The sequence below is a fragment of the Geotrypetes seraphini genome, chromosome 5 (assembly GCF_902459505.1).
Source record: "Geotrypetes seraphini chromosome 5, aGeoSer1.1, whole genome shotgun sequence".
Taxonomy (NCBI): Eukaryota; Metazoa; Chordata; class Amphibia; order Gymnophiona; family Dermophiidae; genus Geotrypetes; species Geotrypetes seraphini.
In genome coordinates this window covers 237,144,452-237,165,189 of record NC_047088.1, presented here as the reverse complement: position 1 = coordinate 237,165,189, position 20,738 = coordinate 237,144,452, and the positions used below count along the sequence as shown (strand labels likewise).

General features: G+C 45.3%; 1 protein-coding gene across 4 annotated transcripts in view; it reads left to right on the top strand.

Annotated features, from left to right (window-relative positions):
- Positions 1 to 20,738, top strand: part of ACMSD (aminocarboxymuconate semialdehyde decarboxylase) — a 68,667-nt gene that overhangs the window by 5,580 nt on the left and 42,349 nt on the right. For 2 of the 4 annotated variants that reach the window (XM_033944594.1, XM_033944596.1), the window contains exons 2-4: positions 7,592 to 7,636; positions 9,872 to 9,968; positions 14,497 to 14,546. In XM_033944594.1, the coding sequence (XP_033800485.1) occupies positions 7,592 to 7,636; positions 9,872 to 9,968; positions 14,497 to 14,546 (192 nt within the window). Of the gene's footprint in view, positions 1 to 7,591; positions 7,637 to 7,726; positions 7,779 to 9,871; positions 9,969 to 14,496; positions 14,547 to 20,738 lie in introns of those variants that run through there. The other 2 variants (XM_033944597.1, XM_033944595.1) reach the window with 2 other exon arrangements.

Genomic DNA, 20,738 nt, shown 5'->3' with positions numbered 1-20,738 from the left:
CCTCCCTCAGTGTGGATCTGGCCCCCCATACTTGCTAGCGGCTCTCCTGAAGCATCAGCGGCAGCCACAAATCTCCCTCTCTCTCCCTCCAGCCCCCAAAGCGGTAGTGGCAGCCAATCCTGACAACACCCCTCCCTCCCTTCCGGCCCCTGAAGCAGCAATGGCAGCCAGTCCTGACAACCCTCCCTCCCACCCTCAGTTACCTAAAGCAGTAGTGGCAGCCGGTGAGCAGAGGCAGTGCCATAAACAGGCTACTTCCAGCCAACCCTGGCAAGGCCTTTCCTCTGCCGCATCACTTCCAATGCTGCAGAGGAAAGGCCTTGACAGGGATGGCCGGAAGCAGCCTGTTTATGGTACTGTCTCACTCACCGGCTGCCACAACTGCTTCAGGTAAGTGAGGGAGGGAAGCAGGGGGGTTGTCAGAACTGGCTCTGCTGCTTTGGAGGCCGAAGGGAGGGCGGAGGGGTTGTAAGGATCAGCTACCTGCTGCTTTGGGGACCGAAGGGAAGGAGGGAGGGTGTATTGTCAGGACCAGCTACCACTGCTACTTTGGGAAAGGAGGGAGGGAGGGAGGGAGGGAGATTTGTGGCTGCCACTAATACTTCAGGGGCTAGAGGGGAGGGAGGAAGGGAGATTTGTGACTGCCGCTGATGCTTTGGGACTGGAGGGAGGGAGAGAGGTTATTGGGTCAGGAGCATACGACTTTAGAGTTTGTTGGGTGAGGAGTATGGGAAACAATTTTTTTTTTGTCAGCATTTTATTTTGCTGGTTGGTTGAGTGTGCCAGTTAGTTGAATATGGTTACTGGGATCAGTGGCATAGTAAGGGAGGGGGGGTCTGCCCCAGGCACGGTCTTCCTTGAGGCGCTGGCACCCCTCCTGCTCTCTGCCCCCCTTCCAACTCCTCCCCCTGCCGCATGCGCATCCCTTCTCTTCCCCCCTCCCTTTTTAACTTCAGCACAAGCTGCCACAAACTTGCTGCTCGCGTCGGCTTTGGCACTCTCTCTGATATCACTTCTGGGACCTGCACCTAGGAGGTGACATCAGAGAGGGTGCCAAAGCCGACGCAAGCAGCAAGATAAAAAGGTACAGGGAAGGGGCGGGTGCAAGTGCGGCAGGGGAACGAGGAAGAGGGTGGGAAAGGGGCACCACTGCCCTGGACACCATTCACCCCCACTATGCATTTGACTTGGATTCTGCTTAAGCATAAGGGGGTGGTGAGAGTTGTTCCCCCACTAGTCTGAACCTCCTCTCCAGCTCAAATGAGCCTAGAGCACTACGCTACCAGGAACTCTCTAGAGGCCTGACTTCGAAGTCCCATCGGCTGCGAGACTGAAGGAGCAGCCGCAGCCCTGAGACATCTTTGTCTCTAGATCCTGTTGCGCTGGGTGGCTGGTCAAATTCGCACAAGACAAATGCGCGCAGACAATCACGTGCACACAATTGCGCGTAAGACACTCGTGTACAACGCAATAGCGCGCAAGACAATAGCGTGCACGGTCAAATGCACACAACACAATTGCATGCAGACAATCGTGCGTAAGACGCTCACGCAAAACACATTAGCGCGCCTGACAACTGAATACAAGGTAAAGAGTACATGCTGGCAAAGCCTGCAAGTTGATCTTGCAAAATAAAATACCCTGTTAACAGCGCTATCGCCTGTGCGCAAATGTCTGTGCGCATTTGTCTTGCGCTCATATGACTATGTATCATTACACTGCCATATCTGGTAGAGCAGTGTTCTTCAACCACCGGTCATGGATCAGTGCCGGTCCACAGAAATATCCTGCCGATCCAGAGGGCCAGCACTTGCATCAGGCCCATAACAGTGTTCTTCAACCACCGGTCCACGGTGTGATCGATGCGGCGTTATCTTCAAGCCAGCTCCCTCTTCCTAACTGATTCAGTACACAAAGCCACGGGCAGCAGCTCCTACGGGTATCCTGCGCCTGAACCGGAAGCCTTCTCTCTGATGTTGCAACATCAGAGGGAAGGCTTCCAGATGAGGCACAGGATGTGCAAAGTGCAATTAGTACTATTATGGGGGCAGGGTCTGGGGTGGAGATTGGGTAGAGATGGGTGGGGTCTGGCCCACGACTTAGCCCAGTGTTCTTCAACCGCCGGTCCACGGACCGATGCCGGTCCACAGAATAATTATTTTATTTCTGCCGGTCCATAGGTGTAAAAAGGTTGAAAAACACTGGTAGAGTCTTCTACCACAGGGCAAGTGTTTCAAGGTCAACCTGCTGAGGAGCCCAGGTCAGATATGGCAGATGGCACAGAAGACAGCAACTTAGGAGCCAGAATAGATCTCATGATGGTGACTTTAGAGGCAATCTGGAGGGTACTTTATAGGTTAGAAGGCTCGGTTTCAAAGTCTACATCAGAAATTTCAGCATTCCTAAATCGAACGGATACACTTTCTAAGTCTGTTTCAGGCATTAAACGAGGAAGTTCAAGTCGGATATCCGAGGCTTTTATGTGGGAATTGCCTCTTTGAAGTCCTCGTCTTCTTCATTAGCGAAAGGCATTGTTTTGATTCGTATGAAGTGGAACAGCTTGAGAATTATAATAGGAGATTGAGTCTGAGATTTCTGAATTTTCCTAAATTGCTCAGCATGACGCTGGTGGATGTGTTTCATAAATATGTTACTGAAATACTCAAGTTATTTCCTGAGGCTGTTCCTCCTTTAAACAAAGAGTACCATCTTCCTAGTATAAAAAAATGCATCAGGACAATTATCAATGAGTCAGACACCTGGGGATAAGATAGACATTAATAACATCTCTGCTATATTGGAAGAATCTTTATGTATTTGAATAAGATTTAAACACTATTCTCAGGTTTTACTTCTGAAATGCTCAAGAGCAGTTTTGTGGTCAATGAACAGAATGTATTTTTATATTTCCTGAAGTACTGTATATATGCGAATATAACACAATCTGCATATAAAGCAAGGTGACCTTCCCCACCCCTAAAAAAGGAGGAAAAAAGGTTGACTCGAATATAAACCAGGGGTTTTTTTTTTTTTTCTGTAACCTATTTTCTATTTATATGATTGTACATCGCTTAGCAAATTGATTAAGCGATTAATCAAATACTAATAAACTTTATATTCAAGTGCCCTGCTCTGCCCTATCAGACTCTGCATCCAGCCCCCCTCATACCTTGCCACACACACCCCTACCAGGCACTATACCCAGCCCCCTCCCTATCTGCCCTGCCTTGCCAGGCTATACACTGTAGCCGGCACGCTTCAGGCAGAGGGCCTGGGAATACTGGCCACAATCAAACTCTTGTGAGTTGCTGCATGTCTCACAAGGATAACTTGTTTCCACGTTCAGTAAAAGGGATACCATCCAAACAATAGTTCAATTTTGAATAAAGAATTGTATTTAATTGTTCAAAACCAAAAAAAACCCACAATAACTTGCTTGTCAGGATTACAAAAAAACTCTCATACCAGTCAAGCACAAAGTTCAAAACAGTCTCTGGTTGAGAAACCCAAAAAGAGTCCAACTTAAACCAAACTCTCATTTAAATCATAGTCCAGGTGGAGTTCATAACCAAAAGGAAAGGAAAAACTTTTCCACCAAAATCAAAGTTACAAGACAGTATAAAAGTACTGGCTTCTTCAGCACCTCAAGGCTGGAAGGACAGTGTGCACCGTGTGGTCTTATTTTGCCCGAAAATAGGCCCACTATCCCACCACGTAACACGGGGCTAACCCCACTGTCTTAGCACATCAAGCATGCTTCATTTCAAAAAGAAAAACACCATTTAGCTTTCAAGAATGGAAAAAAACAAAATTTCAAAATAAAAGTCCTTGCTTAATTTAGCATATTACAAATCCACTCTTTAACTTGAGTTAGATTAATTCAGTCTGCAAAACCAAAAGAGTCCAAAATAAACTCGCAATAAACTCCAGCAATATTCAAATAATACTTGCTTTTGTGATGCAAACTTCCATAGGAGCATAATCAGGAGTCAGCCCAACACTGGCTTCAGGGCTAGTTTCTAACTCCATGGCCAACGGTTCCTCACTCAGGCTGGCAGGTGATTCTCCTCCAGCCTCAGTAAACTCCATGTCCTCTGGAGCTGGACTGCCATCAGGAGCTCTCAGCCCTGAGCCTTGCAACCTTCCCTGCTGCTGTTCCTCTCTGTTCTGATTTTCTAAGAGCCTAGTCTTCAGGGAGATCAGCTTGCAGCCCCGCCCCCAACCCTCAGGTGGAAAGGATTTCCGGTGATTCACCTTGTGATCCAGAGGGGGATGGGAACCTAGCACTGCTGCTCTCTTACTCCCTCTACAGGCCCTAGAAGAAAATTCAGACTGAGAGGCAGAAAATGGGGAATAAGGCAGATTATGGACAGTGTCAGGATTTGCACAGGAATCTGTGCTAGGGACACTCCTAGCAGGCATAGTCTGCTTATCACAACACCCAACCCCACTCCCTCTCCTACCAGGTTCTCTACCTATCCCACTTACTGCCCTGCCTGTCCAACTCTGCACCCAGCCTCCTCCCTTCCTGCCCTGCCAGGCTCTGCACCCAGTCCCCTCTCCCTCCCCTGTCAGGTTCTCCACCTAGCCCTCCTCCCTCCCTCCCCTGATGCCTTGCAGGTCTCCCCTGGGCCTGCTGTAAGCCCTGGTGATCCAGCAGTGAGTCAGGATAGGAGGGATCCCTCCTAGTGGTGCCTGATTCACAGTTCGAATCGGTTAACCAATTCAAATCAGTTTGTTCTTAAGAAAAAACAGACTCACCGATTCAGCACCGAGACCCGTTCAGGCTTTCTCTCTGCCGCCGCCCGCCAGGGAAGTGAGAATTGGCAGGGGGGGGGTTGGGGAAGCTGAGAATTGGGGAGGGGGGTTGGGGACGGGGAATATGGGGCCTATTTCTTTGGGGGATGCTCTGGGCCTGGGGAAGCTGAGAATCGGGGGAGCTGGGGAGGGGGAATGTGGAGACTCTTTATTTGGGGATGCTCTGGGGAAGCTGAGAATCATCTATGTAGGCTAGAGAGGGGGAATATGGGGTCCTTTCTTTGGGGATGCTCTGGGGAAGCTGAGAATCGTGGAGGGGGCTGGGGAGTGGGAATATGGGGCCTATTTCTTTGGGGATGCTCTGGGCCTGGGGAAGCTGAGAATTGGGGGAGCTGGGGAGTGGGAATATGGAAACTCTTTATTTGGGAATACTCTGGGGAAGCTGAGAATCATCTCTGTAGGCTAGAGAGGGGGAATATGGGGTCATTTCTTTGGGGATGCTCTGGGGAAGCTGAGAATCGTGGAGGGGGCTGGGGAGGGGGAATATGGGGCCTATTTCTTTGGGGTGCTCTGGGCCTGGGGAAGCTGAGAATCGGGGAGGGGGAATATGGTAGTGCTGCCCTATTTCCTTGATATTGCCTTGTTTAAATAAAATGTTTAACTCTAAAAAGCTGTGTCATTGAAAATGAATTAAATCGAAAAATTGATCCAGCAGGGTGAATCGAATTGAAATATTTTTCACTGAATTGGGCAGCACTAATCCCTCCTGCCTCCTGTCTCCTGTCTCCTGTCCAGCTGACTCTGACACATTCCAACTCCCTCCCGTCTCCCAGATTTAAAATAAACTTATCTTTAAAGCCCTGGTGGGCCAGCAGTGAACTGGGGCTCCATGCAGAGCTGCTATTTGAAATGGCTGCCATGAGTTCTCGCGACAACCTCACGTCAACTCACAAGGTTGGGAGGTGGGATGGAGGTGAGATGTGTCAGTCGGCCAGGACAGGAGGCAGGAGGGATCCCTCCTGTCAGGCCCACTGCTGCACCACTGGGCTTATGGCAGGCCCAGGGGAGGCCAGCAACAGGTTCAGGTGGGTGCTGACCTGAATATAAACTGAGACCCCCATTTTTTGGCCCACAAATCTCGGTTTATATTCAAGTATATACGGTACATAAGAACATACAGGAGAAGAAAAAGGCTGTCTTAGCACTGAGGCAGGATACAAAAAACCTTGGTGTGACTTTTTTTTTTTTTTTTTTTTGGTTTATCCTTGTAAATGTTTGGTCCATTATACTAGAGTGAAATACATTTTCTATATGCAAGACTATCTTAAGGCAGGGGTGTCCAACCTGCGGCCCCGTGAAGTATTTTGTGCGGACCCGGTCAAGGGCGATGCAGTGTTTTCCTCTGCTGCACCTGGGTGTTTACCGTCTTGCCGGCTCCCTCCTCTGTCTTGCTGCAGCGTTTGCGCAGCCCCAGAAAAAAATTTTTCGGCCAATGCGGCCCAGGGAAGCCAAAAGGTTGGACACCCCTGATCTAAGGCTTTGATAGATCTAAAGAAGATCACTTAGATCATCTGGACTACAGGTGTTCAGAGGTGAAGAGAGACTTAGGGCCCCTTTTACATGGCCACGGTAGGGATTCCGTCAAATGCAATGGAGCCCATTCAATTCCTATGGACTGCGTCACATTTGCCGTGCCAGGACTTGCCACCACAGCTCTGTAAAAGGGGCCTTTACCCTCACGTTGTCTTTCTGATTATTAACTTCATTAGTATTTGTATTGTCTAATCTCCTTAAGGGCTCCTTTTACGAAGCCGCGTTAGCGGTTTTAGCGCGCGTGACTTTTAATCACGCGCTAACCCCCGCGCTAGCTGAAAAACTACCGCCTGCTCAAGAGGAGACGGTAGCGGCTAGCACGTCCGGCAGTTTAGCGCACGCTATTATGCGCGTTAAACCGCTAACGGGGCTTCGTAAAAGGAGCCCTAAATGTATAATTCCTCCCCCTCCACTTTGTGGTCTAAAGAGAATTAATATTTCTTTAATGATATATTGATTTTTTATTTTTATTTTCCCCTTCTGTACTATTGTATATGATTCGTTTTATCTTAACAAGAGTGTACTTGTGAATTTATTTTCAAATTATAAATAAAAAAAAATAAAGAGAAGGTTTATTTAGTAGGTCCTCTTACTAAAGTGTGGCAGCCGATTTTAGCGTGTGTTAAAAACTAGCACGCGCTAAACGCTAATGCGCCCATAGGATATAATGGATGTGTTAGCGCACGTTAGCATGCGTTATAGTTTAGCGCGCGCTCATTTTTAGCACACACTAGCGCGCCTTAGTAAAAGGACCCCTTAGTTGGTTTTTTTTGTTTAAATAATATCTTTTCCCAAAATTATTTGGTTAACAGTCTTTAACATGAACTTCTTCTACCTAACAAGCTTTGGACCCAAGTTTCAAGTTTTATTATTTTTAATATACCGACCATCGACAAGTATCTAGCCGGTTTACAATGCTAAAATAAGATAAAAGATTAAAATAATATTTATAGAAGGGGGGAGAGTGAACATTAAAAGGCATTTTACATAGACAAACATGAAAGTGGGGGTGAAAAGGAAAGGGGGGGGGTAGATAATTACATTGTTAAAAAAAATTTGAGTTAAAAAGAAAAGGAAGGGAGAAGGGATGTAACATTAGGGATTGGGTCGCTTCTTAAAAGCAGTTGGCAGACTTTTGAGAATGAGAAGTTTAGAAGCTGTAGAATGCATCTTGAAATAAGAATGTTTTTAGTTTAGTCTGGACCTAAATATGATATATATATATATTTTTTTCCAACAGAGATATGGCTATGGGGGATGGGTCCAGCTGCACCACCATTCTGAGGTTTGCAATTTCTGATTGTCTAAGGCAGGGGTGTCCAACCTTTTGGCTTCCCTGGGCCTCATTGGTTGAAAAAAAAAAATGTTTCTGGGGCTGCACAAACGTGCAAACGCTGCAGCAAGACAGAGGAGGAGCCGGCAAGACGGTAAACACCTGAGGGCAGCAGAGGAAAACACTGCATCGCCCACCACCGGGGCTGCACAAAATACTTCACTGGTCCGCATGCGGCCCTTGGGCCGCAGGTTGGACACCCCTGGTCTAAGGCATTTGCTACTTACCACTCATCTGTTCTTTAAGAAGGATACTGTTCATAAGATTGATGATCAACTTCCGATGTATACTCCATTAAAAAACATCACTATATACCAGGGGTAGGGAACTCCGGTCCTCGAGAGCCGTATTCCAGTCAGATTTTCAGGATTTCCCCAATGAATATGCATGAGATCTATTTGCATGCACTGCTTTCAATGCATATTCATTGGGGAAATCCTGAAAACCCAACTGGACTACGGCTCTCGAGGACCGGAGTTCCCTACCCCTGCTAATGATACACTTAACAAATACTGCGCCTTCATTTGCTTTGAAGTCCTGGTGCAGGATTATTATCCTAAGTGAAGGGCTATATAATTCATGTGTAAAACTAATTACTTTTAGAAAACAAATATAATCCACTCTGCTAATTAAGGGTTACTTTTACTAAACCATGGTAGAGTTTTCTGCCACGGGCCGTTGAGGTAAATGCTCCGACATTCATAGGAATTATATGAGCGTCAGAGCATTTACCTCACCGGATGTTGGTAGAAACCTGTTCCACAGCTTTGTAAAAGCCAAAGTAAGGAAAGCACTTTCTTATGTGGAGGCGGCAAGGGCCCCTGAATTATCCATGTTTTAACCAGCCTCTTGAAAAAATTTTTTTTAAATGACTTAGCACACAGTCGGTGCATGCGCATTCGAAAACTACCATATGACGCTGTAGCGCATCCCGCAGTAGTCCATGTCTCACTGTGTTAGGTGCGCATAACACAGCTTAGTAGAAGGGTCCCTAAGAGATCAACCTTTCCTATCACATATTTTACCAATATTTCTAACTATATTGTAAATCACAAATGATTTACAAATGCAATATCTATTCATCAACAATTCTTTTAAAACTGGAGGCATGAAATATTTATAATGAATCTTAAAATAGAAAACTAGGCCTACATTACTCAGTTTTATGGTGTGTTGGAGCACAGGAAAAGATTTCCATGGAAACAGTATTCATTCTTTGTGTACGATATAAATGAGAAAACTCAAAAAAAAAAACAAACACCCCAGGGAAGTAAGACCTCGGTTAAGCAATATTTTAATGGCTAATAAAATGCCCCCACCTAGCCCTTTTATTGCAATAAATGGAAAGATAGTGTGTACCTGTTAGCCTGGGGAGAAGCAAGGGTTAGAGAAGAATGACTGATGATGTGGGGATGCCACCTGCCTCGACTCCCACTGGCATTGATTAGCAAGGATCCAAACTTTTTCTTCTCATCTTCTTATACATAGAAACATAGAAAATGACGACAGAAAAGGGCCACGGCCCATCCAGTCTGCCCACACCAAAGACCCACCCCCTATCTACCTCCATGAAGAGATCCGACATGCCAATCCCATCTTTTCTTAAAATCTGGCACGCTGCTGGCCTCAATTACCTGTTGTGGAAGATTATTCCAGCAATCAACCACCCTTTCGGTGAAGAAATATTTTCTGGTATCGCCATGAAATTTCCCACCCCTGATTTTCCACGGATGCCCTCTTGTCGCCGTGGGTCCTTTAAGAAAAAAGAGTTCTTCCACCTCGATACGGCCCATGACATATTTGAACATCTCGATCATGTCTCCCCTCTCTCTGCGTTCTTCGAGTGAGTATAGCTGCAACTTATCCAGCCGTTCCTCATACGTTAGATCCTTGAGTCCTGAAATCATTCTGGTGGTCATTCGCTGAACCGACTCAACTCTCCGCACATCCTTTTGATAATGCGGCCTCCAGAATTGTACATAGTATTCCAGATGGGGTCTCACCATGGATCTGTACAATGGCATAATAACCTGGGGCTTAAGGCTGACGAAACTTCTACGGATACAATTGGATTGTTGTGATAGTTCTCCCAAGCTGCAACCATTAGTTCTCTTAGCCCAATTTATTTTGACTAATTTGATGAAGTCTTGCTGACCTGTATTTTTGACCACAGCCTTTATTTCTTAGGGTGAGGCCAAGATGATGATAGATGACAAGGTGTTCCGAATTATCCAAGAGAACTGTTGGGACCCAGAAATCCGAATTAAAGAGATGAATCAAACAGGTAAAGGCAGTGATAAGTGTGTTGTTTAAAAAGGAGAAAAGCTAATGAAAAACAATGCTGCTTTTTAAGGAGAGCATCATGTGGCATGACATAGGTTGCCATAGATCTAAATTATAGGTGCCAATATTATAGAGATATATATATTATATAATTAAAGCTTTTTGCCATGGAAGAAATTTTTCATCATTCTATATATACCTCTTATGTTAACCCCCCCCTCCCCACACACACACACACATTTTTATGAAACCACAGTAGGCTTTTTTATCGCCAGCCACGGCAATATTAGCTCCAACGCTCATAGAATTCCTACGAGCGTCGGAGCCAATACCGGCAATAAAAAAGCTTAGCGTGGCTTTGTAAAAGGGGCAGGTTAGTGTTGCAATTTATTTATCCTTTTGGGCCTGCAAAATTACTGCACCCACAATGGGGGTAATTCTACAACTGGGTGCCTCAATTTAGATGCTCCAAAGCCATGCAGGAGGCAATCATTTTCAGCGAGCCCAAACAAAAGGAAAAAACAGAGGTCCAACCGTCTGCAGTAAAAAACAATCCAGAGCAAACAAAACAAAAAACTGCAGGCTAAGTACACGATACAGGCAGACTTTATTTATAACAAGTAAAACATGAGTTAAAAACCTTTTACCAGGCAAGGGACCCAACACGGTCCGTGTTTCGTATAATCTTCATCAGGGGTCCTTTTTGGTAAAAAGAAAGAAATCAATCTAAAAAATAGCCTTGGACAAATAGCAGTGAGTGACACGCTGAAGAATTTCAAAGCGCTGGTGAAACGTTGAAAATGCTGCCGAGGTAGCATTTTCAACGTTTCACCAGCGCTTTGAAATTCTTCAGCGTGTCACTCACTGCTATTTGTCCAAGGCTATTTTTTAGATTGATTTCTTTCTTTTTACCAAAAAGGACCCCTGATGAAGATTATACGAAACACGGACCGTGTTGGGTCCCTTGCCTGGTAAAAGGTTTTTAACTCATGTTTTACTTGTTATAAATAAAGTCTGCCTGTATCGTGTACTTAGCCTGCAGTTTTTTGTTTTGTTTGCTCCGGCAATCATTTTCAAACAGAACCTAGGCACCTTGATTATGTTGTAGAATTCTAGCATAACCTGGCATTGGTGCAACTGACATGTGGAGAGAGATTTTAGAAAATACATTGAAGTGGGGGAGGGGGTGAATTCACACATTCAGGTCAGAATGTATGACATTCCCAATCTGTTTTATAAGCAAATGTAGAGCCTCTAATAAAATAGGAACAGGGCTGCACATCCCAATCTATCAATGTCCAGAGGGAGCAGTGATTTTAGAAAGTTGAATGTGGAGAAAGAAATCTTATGGCCCCCCCCCCTCCCTGACACACACACATAGACATGGGAGCAGCTTTCTATAATTGCTGCTTCCTCTGCCCCAATCCCGGTGTCCGGTCAAAAGCACGCCGGGACAAAGGCGCGCCCAGACAATTGAGCGCAGCGCGCGCCGCCGCGCCGCTTTAAATTACTGTTTTTAGTGCTCCGACGGGGGGGCGTGGGGGGGAACCCCCCCCAGTTTACTTAATAGACATCGCGCCGCATTGTGGGAGCGTTGTGGGGGGTGTGGGGGGTTGTAACCCCCCACATTTTACTGAAAACTTCACTTTTTCCCTGTTTTTAGGGAAAAAGTTCAGTTTACAGTAAAATGTGGAGGGTTACAACCCCCCAAACCCCCATAACGCCGGCGCAATGTCTATTAAGTAAACTGGGGGGGTTCCCCAACAAAACCCCCCGACGAAGCACCTAAAAACTGTAATTTAGAGTGGCGCGGCGGCGCACGCTGCGCTCAATTGTCGGCGCGCGCTTTTGTCTTTTGCGCCGTTGTCTATGAACCCCAATCCCAGCATAATGACTTCATCCCCCTTGCTGGCCTCCCCCACCAGGCAGTACCTGACCCCCCCAATAGCACTCAACGCCCAACCAACACCCTTCCCTCCAACAGAGCACTTGGCCCCTTCAAATAGCACCTGACTCTTCCCCAACAAGAGTACCCAAAATCTCCAGACAGCACCTGACCCTTCCAACAATGGTCCTGACTGTGTGGCGCCTTACCTGTGGGCAAGAGTCCAACATGTGGCAGCTTCCCACAAGTTTCTCCACCCCATTGTGGCCAGGTCTTTAAAACTCACACACATACCAGGAAGTCCTCCCCTCCCCCCTTCCACGTCTAACCTGTCCCTGTGCTTACTAGTGGTCCCCAGTGTCTAGTGTAGTGGAAACGATGCCTACTCAATCCTGCCTTCTGTTCCTGGCTCAGCGATATGTCTGCCAAAGCTTCTAGTGGTAATATTGTGGTATTGTCACTAGGAATCAGGCTATCATACACAGGCAAACTCATACAAAAGCTAGCAATTTTAGAAAGTAGCTTTCACATCTATATAGGGGGAAAATATGTTTTCTTTCCCCATTTGCAGTTTTCTGAAATCATTGCTTCATCTAGATATGGAGGGACTGGGACATGCCACATTTCCTATTTTATGAGGCTTTAATGTGCAGAGCCTCTTGTAAAATAGAAAGGGCATTCCACCTGTTCTAGCTTGATTGTGTGAATTCACCTCTCCAAGTCCTTCCTAACATCTGCCTTCACATATCCAGTGTGCTGATACCAGGTTATACTAAGTTCTATAACAAAACCTGGCTGCCCTAGAATAAGCTCCTATTGAGCAACCTCAGGGCATCTAAATAATTTGGAAGTACTTAATTGTAGAATTGCCCCCATTGTGGGCACTGTAATTCTGCAGACAAAAAGTCCAGATATTGAAGTCTGATCCCTAGTGGTAATTCAATTATATTGTTGGGAGGCTTTGAAGCTCGGATGGGTGGCTCCTAACCTTCCCTCTGTGCTTTTGGGGCCATCTCTAGGAGAATAAGCCCAAGCTGCTTACACACCATGCCAGATGGCAGCAATCTTGGATCTCCTCTCTTGAGTTATGAGGTTTTTTTTCTCTTGATGAAATATGCAACGCCTTGGGTTTCTTTGCATTCTTTTTCTAGGAATTATCATTTGGATCTTGTGACGTGGATGTAAGCTTCCTTTGGGGTGTCAGTGTTGTATGCAGTAGTGTCCAATGCTCACCCAGTGTAAGGACTGCTTTGCTACATCCCACAAGTCTCTGAATTCATCTGCTGCTGATGCGAAGGAAGGAAAAATTATGTTGTACCTGATAAGTTTCTTTCCTTTAGATGCAGCAGATGAATCCCCGTTATCTTTCAGTTCAACTCTTGCTTTCAAGTAGTTTCAGTTTGCAATGCTTTATTTGTCGGTGATTTACAGCTGTCTATGACTGGGTTCAATTTTCCAATTTATTTTTATGGTGTAGCGCAGTTTCGTAGAAAATGGGATATGAGCATCGGGAGCAGCGCGGGCCATTCAGCACTGTACCCTGCGCTAGAAACTGCTAACGCAGTTTAATAGAAAAGGCCCTAAGTTCTCCACATTTGTTTTATTAGTGAGGTATTATTTATTGTGTCATTATCGTGGTATTTCCAGACCCTGAGACCTTTCTATGCCCTTAAGGTATGTCCGTGTGTTTCTTCTCTTTACACTGAAGTACTTATAAATCTCTTTACTGTTAATAATGATTTGTACTTAGGGCTCCTTTTACGAAGCTGCGTTAGTGGTTTAACGCGTGTAATAGCGCGCACTAATTTGCTGGCCACGCTAGCTGCTACCGCCTCCTCTTGACTTACAAGATCATGAAAGGCATAGAGAGAGTAGAGAGGGACAGATTCTTCAAACTTCTGGAAAATAAAAGAACTAGAGGGCATTCAGAAAAGTTGAAAGGGGACAGATTCAAAACGAATGCTAGGAAGTTTTTCATCACTCAACGTGTGGTGGACACCTGGAATGCGCTTCCAGAGGGCGTAATAGGGCAGAGTACGGTACTGGGGTTCAAGAAAGGATTGGACAATTTCCTGTTGGAAAAGGGGATAGAGGGGTATAGATAGAGGATTACTGCATAGGTCCTGAATCTGTTGGGCCGCCGCGTAAGCGGACTGCTGGGCACAATGGACCTCAGGTCTGACCCAGCGGAGGCATTGCTTATGTTCTTATGTGGTAATTTTTCGTCTAGCACGGGGGTTAGCGCGCACTAAAAAGGTACATGCGATAAAGCCGCTAACGTGGCTTCGTAAAAGGAGCCCTTAATCAAAATCTGTCAAACCTTAAAATCATATGCCAGTTTCAGTCTTTCTTTCTCTAAGAGGGCAAATATCTGTGTTAAATAGGCAGGATTTATTTAAGTTCTTTAGCTGTCAAAAGTGTAAAATTAATGTGGTTATTTGACTGTGTTTAGGGATAAACCATATTAAAGACAATATTGGGACATTTATAATTCACATGCTATAATTTCAGATTATAAAAAATTTCAGATTATAGAATTTGGCCAAAGCCCTTGATATTTTTTTTTTTTTCTTCAGATGAGTGTTTGGAAAAAAGGAACTTCAGGTGTACAATGCTCTATTATTATTTTTTTTTTCTTTCACAGGAGTAACAATTCAAGCACTTTCTACCGTTCCTGTAATGTTTAATTATTGGGTAAGTTACAAACATCCCTAGTTTATAGTTACTCATATTGGGCTTAAATAGTTACATGAGCTTTATTAAGGCAGATGAGAGGTAACAGATACGAGCGCATGTGTGAACAAACCGAAAGCCAAAGCACACAAACCCTTTTTTACGAACGCATAGCTTGGGTTTTAGCGCCGGCAACAACTGCTCCGACACTAGTAGGCATTCTATGAGCGTCGGAGCAGTTACCACTACTCCTGGCGCTAAAACATTGATATGTCCTACTGCACCTAAATATGAGCCTTGTAAAAAATTTTATGTATAGGTAACATGGAGGGGCATTTTCGATAAGATATCCAAGTCCAATTGTAGATATTTTGGTGAAAGAGCCTGATTCTATAAACTGTGCCTAACTTGGTAGGCACCTAGGAAAATGGCACCTACCACTCGTCACTCGGAACGTTAGACGTGTTTATAGAATCACTCCTACTGGTGCCTAACTTGAGTTAGGTGTCATATATTAGGCTGGGGTTTTCTCGGCCTAAAATACCAACACTTAACACAATCCGCAACCAAACTCCACCCCTAACCATGCCTACTTTTTGAGTAGGTGCTAGTAGACACCTTGGTGTAGGCTAGGGTTACCAGATTTTCATTCGGGAAACTCCAGATCCATGGCCATGGCCCCAGGACCGCCCAGTTCCGCCTCTGTCATGCCCTCCAGCCTCGCCCCCAGACAGCATCCACGCATGCACCTGTGTGCGTGATGTCACCGTGTTGCATCCGCACTATCACAAACGCTCCTCGGAGCGGAGTTTAAACATGACAAACCTATGCTGTGGCGTGTCCCCTACTTCCAGGGGCATCCTCAGGTTTTTGGTCGGCCCTAGGTAACTGCCTAGGCCTGGGAGAAAAAGGTAAGCCCTGGCTTCCAACAATCAAAAGATCAGGACTCAGTCAGAATTCCTCAAAAGTCAATAACAGTTTTTATTTTGACATTCAGTGGTCAAAAGGTATAGTATTCAGTCAAATACATGTAGCTTTCCACAAACCAGCTTTCAAAGGAAAATTAAAGGTTCAAAATAAACCACATATATTCTGTCTTGCCTGAGTTCATTCACTCTGGCTGAGCAATGTAATCGTACTCGCATTTTCAAAACAAAACTTTCTTCAGCAGTGGTCCTGCAGGCATGAAAGAGATATTCACAGCATTGGCCTAAAGACAGGTTATATTTTACAGCAGCATATAGTTTGTGTCCTATCTGAAGCAGCAAGCCACAGATCAACTTTGCAGAGGGCTTACTAATGCAGTAGTTATCGTTGGAAGGCAGCTCAGCTGGTAGGGATTTGGTGATTGCCTCTCAGCAATGGCACACATAGTAAGGGTTTTCAACCTAACACAAAACATTCACTCTATCCCCAGTGTTCTTTAGCCCAAACCTCACATAAAAGTAGCAGGCTGCTAGCATTCTGGTAAGTAAAACTTCCCAGCCCAAAAAGCAATGTTCAACTCAAAATCAGGAAGCAAAACATAAAGCATTCATTGTAAGAAGAAAAACACCAGCTGCTTCTCTGCTACTCACTGTTTAGTTAAAGTCCATGAGCTCTGCCTGGCTCTCTAAGGTAGGGCCAGCTTCCTCAATTTCCATTCCCTCAAGTACTTCTGGAAATTGAGTGTTAGAAGTGGGAAGACTCTCTTCCACTTCCTGCATCAGCCAATCTGGAACCTCAGATTCTGCTCCCTCTTTCCAAGGCTCCTGCCCTGGTCTGTGCTGCTGGACAGTCTGAGTCTACTGACTCTCTCCTCCACCTACTGCTTGCTTCAACCTGCCTTTAACCAGCTCCAAGCCACTCGCCTTCAGTCTGTAGAGGGGGATGGGCTTTGGTCCTACTGCAGGCTTTCCCTATCTGTTTTGCCTTGGCTTCCTAGGCTCAGCCAGCTTCTCTTTAGTTGCCCTGGCTGAAGTATTGACAGGGTGCCAATGCTGGAATCTGCCTGCCCCTGATCCTGATCACCCCTGCTTTTATCGTATGGACAAGAGAGGTCAGCCTCAAGTTGGTCACCAGAACTGATCTGGTCAGCTCTTCTGCACAGGATCCTTTTAACAGTTTTAAGTGCAAAACTAGTATGGGTGCTTGGTTTGTCACAGCACATAAGAACATAAGATTTGCCGCTGCTGGGTCAGACCAGTGGTCCATCGTGCCCCGCAGTCCGCTCACGCGGCAGCCCTTAGGTCAAAGACCAGTGCCCTATTTGAGTCTAGCTTTACCTACGTACGTTCTGGTTCAGCAGGAACTTGTCTAACCTTTTCTTATAAGGGAGAGGGCCAACGGCGCGTGGCCGTTCGGCGCGCGGCCAAGGCGAGCAGCGAAGGCGAGCGGCAAAGGCGCTCGCCTTAGCGAGAGCGCCTTTGCGAAGACGCCTTAAGAAAGAGCCAGGAAGAAAGGCCAAAAAATTAATTGATCCCCAATCCTTGGGTCATATGGAGGCTATGAGCGCCCACGGAAGCCAGAAGATGAACTTTCCAGTCTTCTGTACCGGCTGAAGTATGTATGAATACCTCCCCTTTGGGACTATGGCATACATTTGCAGTCGGTGCAAGGAGCTGGAAAGCCTGAAACAGCAAGTCTGGTTGCTGGAGAGAACGGTGAAGGAACTAGAAGAACTTCTCATTATTAAAAATGAAAATCGCACACAGGAGAGGTTGACTGAGAAGTCCAGCTCTAATGAAGTGATTGAAGAATTGGAGAGATACATCGAAGATGCCAACCAGCAGATTGTGGAGACCCCAGGGCTTGAGATCAGCAACCAAACAACCAAGGAGGCTGGAACAATTGATGCAGAAAGTGACAACAATCCAATCAGCACAGACGATAGACCAACTGAGGACGAGACACAGATGAATGCAAGCATGACTAACGCCGAGGATACAGACTTAAGACCCCCAAGGATCATCCAACTAGAGAAGATTGGGATTATAGTCGGAGATTCCATAATAAGAAATGTGGACAGCCACATTGCGGGAGGAAGAAGGGATAGATTAGTCACCTGCCTGCCTGGTGCAAGAGTCAAGGATGTGACCAGCAGGATCACCAGGATCATAGATGGAGCAGAGGGAAAGGAAACTGCTGTGCTCATCCATGTGGGAACCAATGATGTTTGCAGACGGAAGTACGACAGGGAAGAATTAAAGGATCAGCTCCGCTCACTTGGAAGGCAGTTGAAGGTGGAAGAGGTGAAGGTGGCTTTCTCGGAAATCCTTCCTATACCGAGAGCGGACGCTACGAGACAGGATGAACTGAGAGCTGTGAATGCCTGGATGAGGCGTTGGTGTGAAGAAGAGGGTTTTGACTTCGTGCGAAACTGGTCAACATTCTGGGGAAAGAGCGGGTATTATAGAAAGGACGGACTTCACCTAGCCAAACAAGGAGCGAGAGTTCTGGCTGAGAACATAAGGAAGTTCATTGAGAAGGCTTTAAACTAAAGATCAGGGGAGAGCCGACAGTCGACAGCCGGTCGATGGCCCAGACACCAAGATATCCTGAGGAAGCAACACCAAGCAATCATACAGATATAGGGCATGATTATGAGGACACTACAAGAGAAAATAAAAAGGATCAATTAGATACAAAAAAGGATGTGAGGACCACTAAAGCCAGTAGCTTACCACGAAAAGAACTTAAATGTATGTACACGAATGCCAGAAGCTTAGGAAACAAAATGGGAGAGCTGGAAGAATTAGCAAGTAGACAGCATCCGGATATCATAGGAATAACAGAAACATGGTGGAATGAAGAAAATGAATGGGACACAGCATTACAAGGATATAAGCTATATAGAAGAGATAGGATAGGGCAGAAAGGGGGAGGTATTGCCCTATATGTCCAAGAAGAAATAGAGTCTGTTAGAGAAGAAGAGAAAGAAGCAAATGGAAAACTAGAATCACTCTGGATAAAGATTCCTGGACATAAAGAGGCTGACACACAAATTGGCCTCTATTATCGACCTCCGGGACAGACTGAGGAAACCGACATAGAAATGATGGAGGAAATAAATCGGGGAAGTAAATCAGGCAATCATGGGATCATGGGAGACTTCAACTTTCCGGGGATAAACTGGAATTTGGGAACGTCAAACTGCGGCAGGGAGATAAAATTCCTGGATATGATAGGAGACTGTTTCATGGAACAAATGGTAGGAGAACCGACAAGAGGAGATGCAGTCCTGGATCTGGTCATAAATGGCATTTCGGGAAGAGCAACAGATGTAAAAGTTAAGGCCCCGCTAGGGACAAGTGATCACAATATGATCTTTTTTACCATTAGCATCGGAAAGGAGAAACCAATCAAGAATAAAACCAAGACCCTTAACTTCAAAAAAGAAAATTACGATAGCATGAGATCCATGGTTAGAAAACGACTCAAGAAGTACAAAGCAGATAACCAATCAGTTGATCAAGCATGGTCTCTGCTGAAAAACACCATCACAGAAGCACAGAATCTTCACATACCGAAAATATCTAAAGGAAGGCGGAAGAAGAACAAAGGAGAACCAGCATGGTTATCAAAAGAGGTGAAAGATGCGGTGAGGGAGAAGAGGAATTCGTTTAAAAAATGGAAGCGAGAAAAAACATTAGAGGCCTGGAACTGTCACAAAATGGACCAGAAAAAGTGTCATAAAGTGGTAAGAGACGCCAAAAAAGTCTATGAAGAAAAGATAGCTCAGGAAACTAAAAATTTCAAGCCCTTTTTTAGATATATAAAAGGTAAGAAACCAGCAAGAGAGACAGTGGGCCCTCTCGACGACCAAGGAAAGAAAGGTTCAATTAAAGAGGATAAACAGGTTGCCGATAGGTTAAATTCATTCTTTGCCTCTGTCTTCACAAATGAGGACATTTCAACAGTGCCAGACACAGGAAAGATATTCACTGGAGGCATAGAAGAAAGCCTCACATCAGTAAATGTGACGTTGGACATGATATACTTTCAGATTGACAAACTGAGAAGTGACAAATCCCCTGGACCGGATGGAATTCACCCAAGAGTTTTAAAGGAACTTAAGGTCGAAATTGGTGAATTGCTACAAACTGTGGCTAATATGTCAATTAGAACCGGGCAAATACCAGAAGACTGGAGGATAGCAAATGTTGTCCCAATTTTCAATAAAGGATCAAGAGGTGAACCAGGAAACTATCGACCTGTGAGCCTCACTTCGGTTCCTGGGAAGATAATTGAAACACTGATTAAAGACAACATAGTACAACATTTGGATGATCACAACCTAATAAGGGCTAGTCAACACGGTTTCAGGAAAGGGAAGTCATGTTTGACAAATTTACTACAATTCTTTGAGAAAGTAAACAAACAAGTGGATAGTGGGGAGTCAGTGGACATAGTCTACTTGGACTTCCAGAAAGCGTTTGACAAGGTTCCACATGCAAGGCTTATGAAGAAACTACTAAGCCATGGAGTAGGAGGAGAAGTGCACAGATGGATCGGCAAGTGGTTGGAGAACAGAAAGCAGAGGGTTACCATAAATGGGAAATTATCGGACTGGGAGAGGGTGACTAGCGGCGTGCCCCAGGGCTCGGTTCTTGGGCCCATCTTGTTCAATATTTTTATATATGATCTGGAAGAGGAAACAACTTGCAATATAATAAAGTTTGCAGACGATACAAAACTATGTCGGGCGGTTGACTCTCAAAGGGACTGCGAGGAACTTCAGAAGGATCTGAACAAGCTGGAAGCATGGGCATCAAAGTGGCAGATGAATTTTAACATAAACAAATGCAAGGTGATGCATCTAGGAAAAAAAAACAAAGAACACGAATATAAGATGCTGGGGGCGACATTAGCAAAATGTGAACAAGAAAGGGATTTGGGGGTACTGATTGACAGAACCCTAAAGCCTTCTGCACAATGCGCGGCAGCGGCGAAGAAAGCAAACCGGATGTTGGGCATGATTAAGAAGGGGATCACGAGTAGATCGGTAGATGTAATAATGCCACTTTATAGAGCAATGGTTAGACCACAATTGGAGTACTGTGTACAACACTGGTCTCCATACCTCAAGAAAGATATAACTCTGCTGGAGAGGGTACAGAGGAGAGCCATGAAACTTGTCAAGGGATTGGAGAATTTGAGCTACAAAGAGCGCCTTATGAAATTGGGACAGTTTACCCTCGAGCAGAGAAGACTGAGAGGGGATCTAATAGAGAC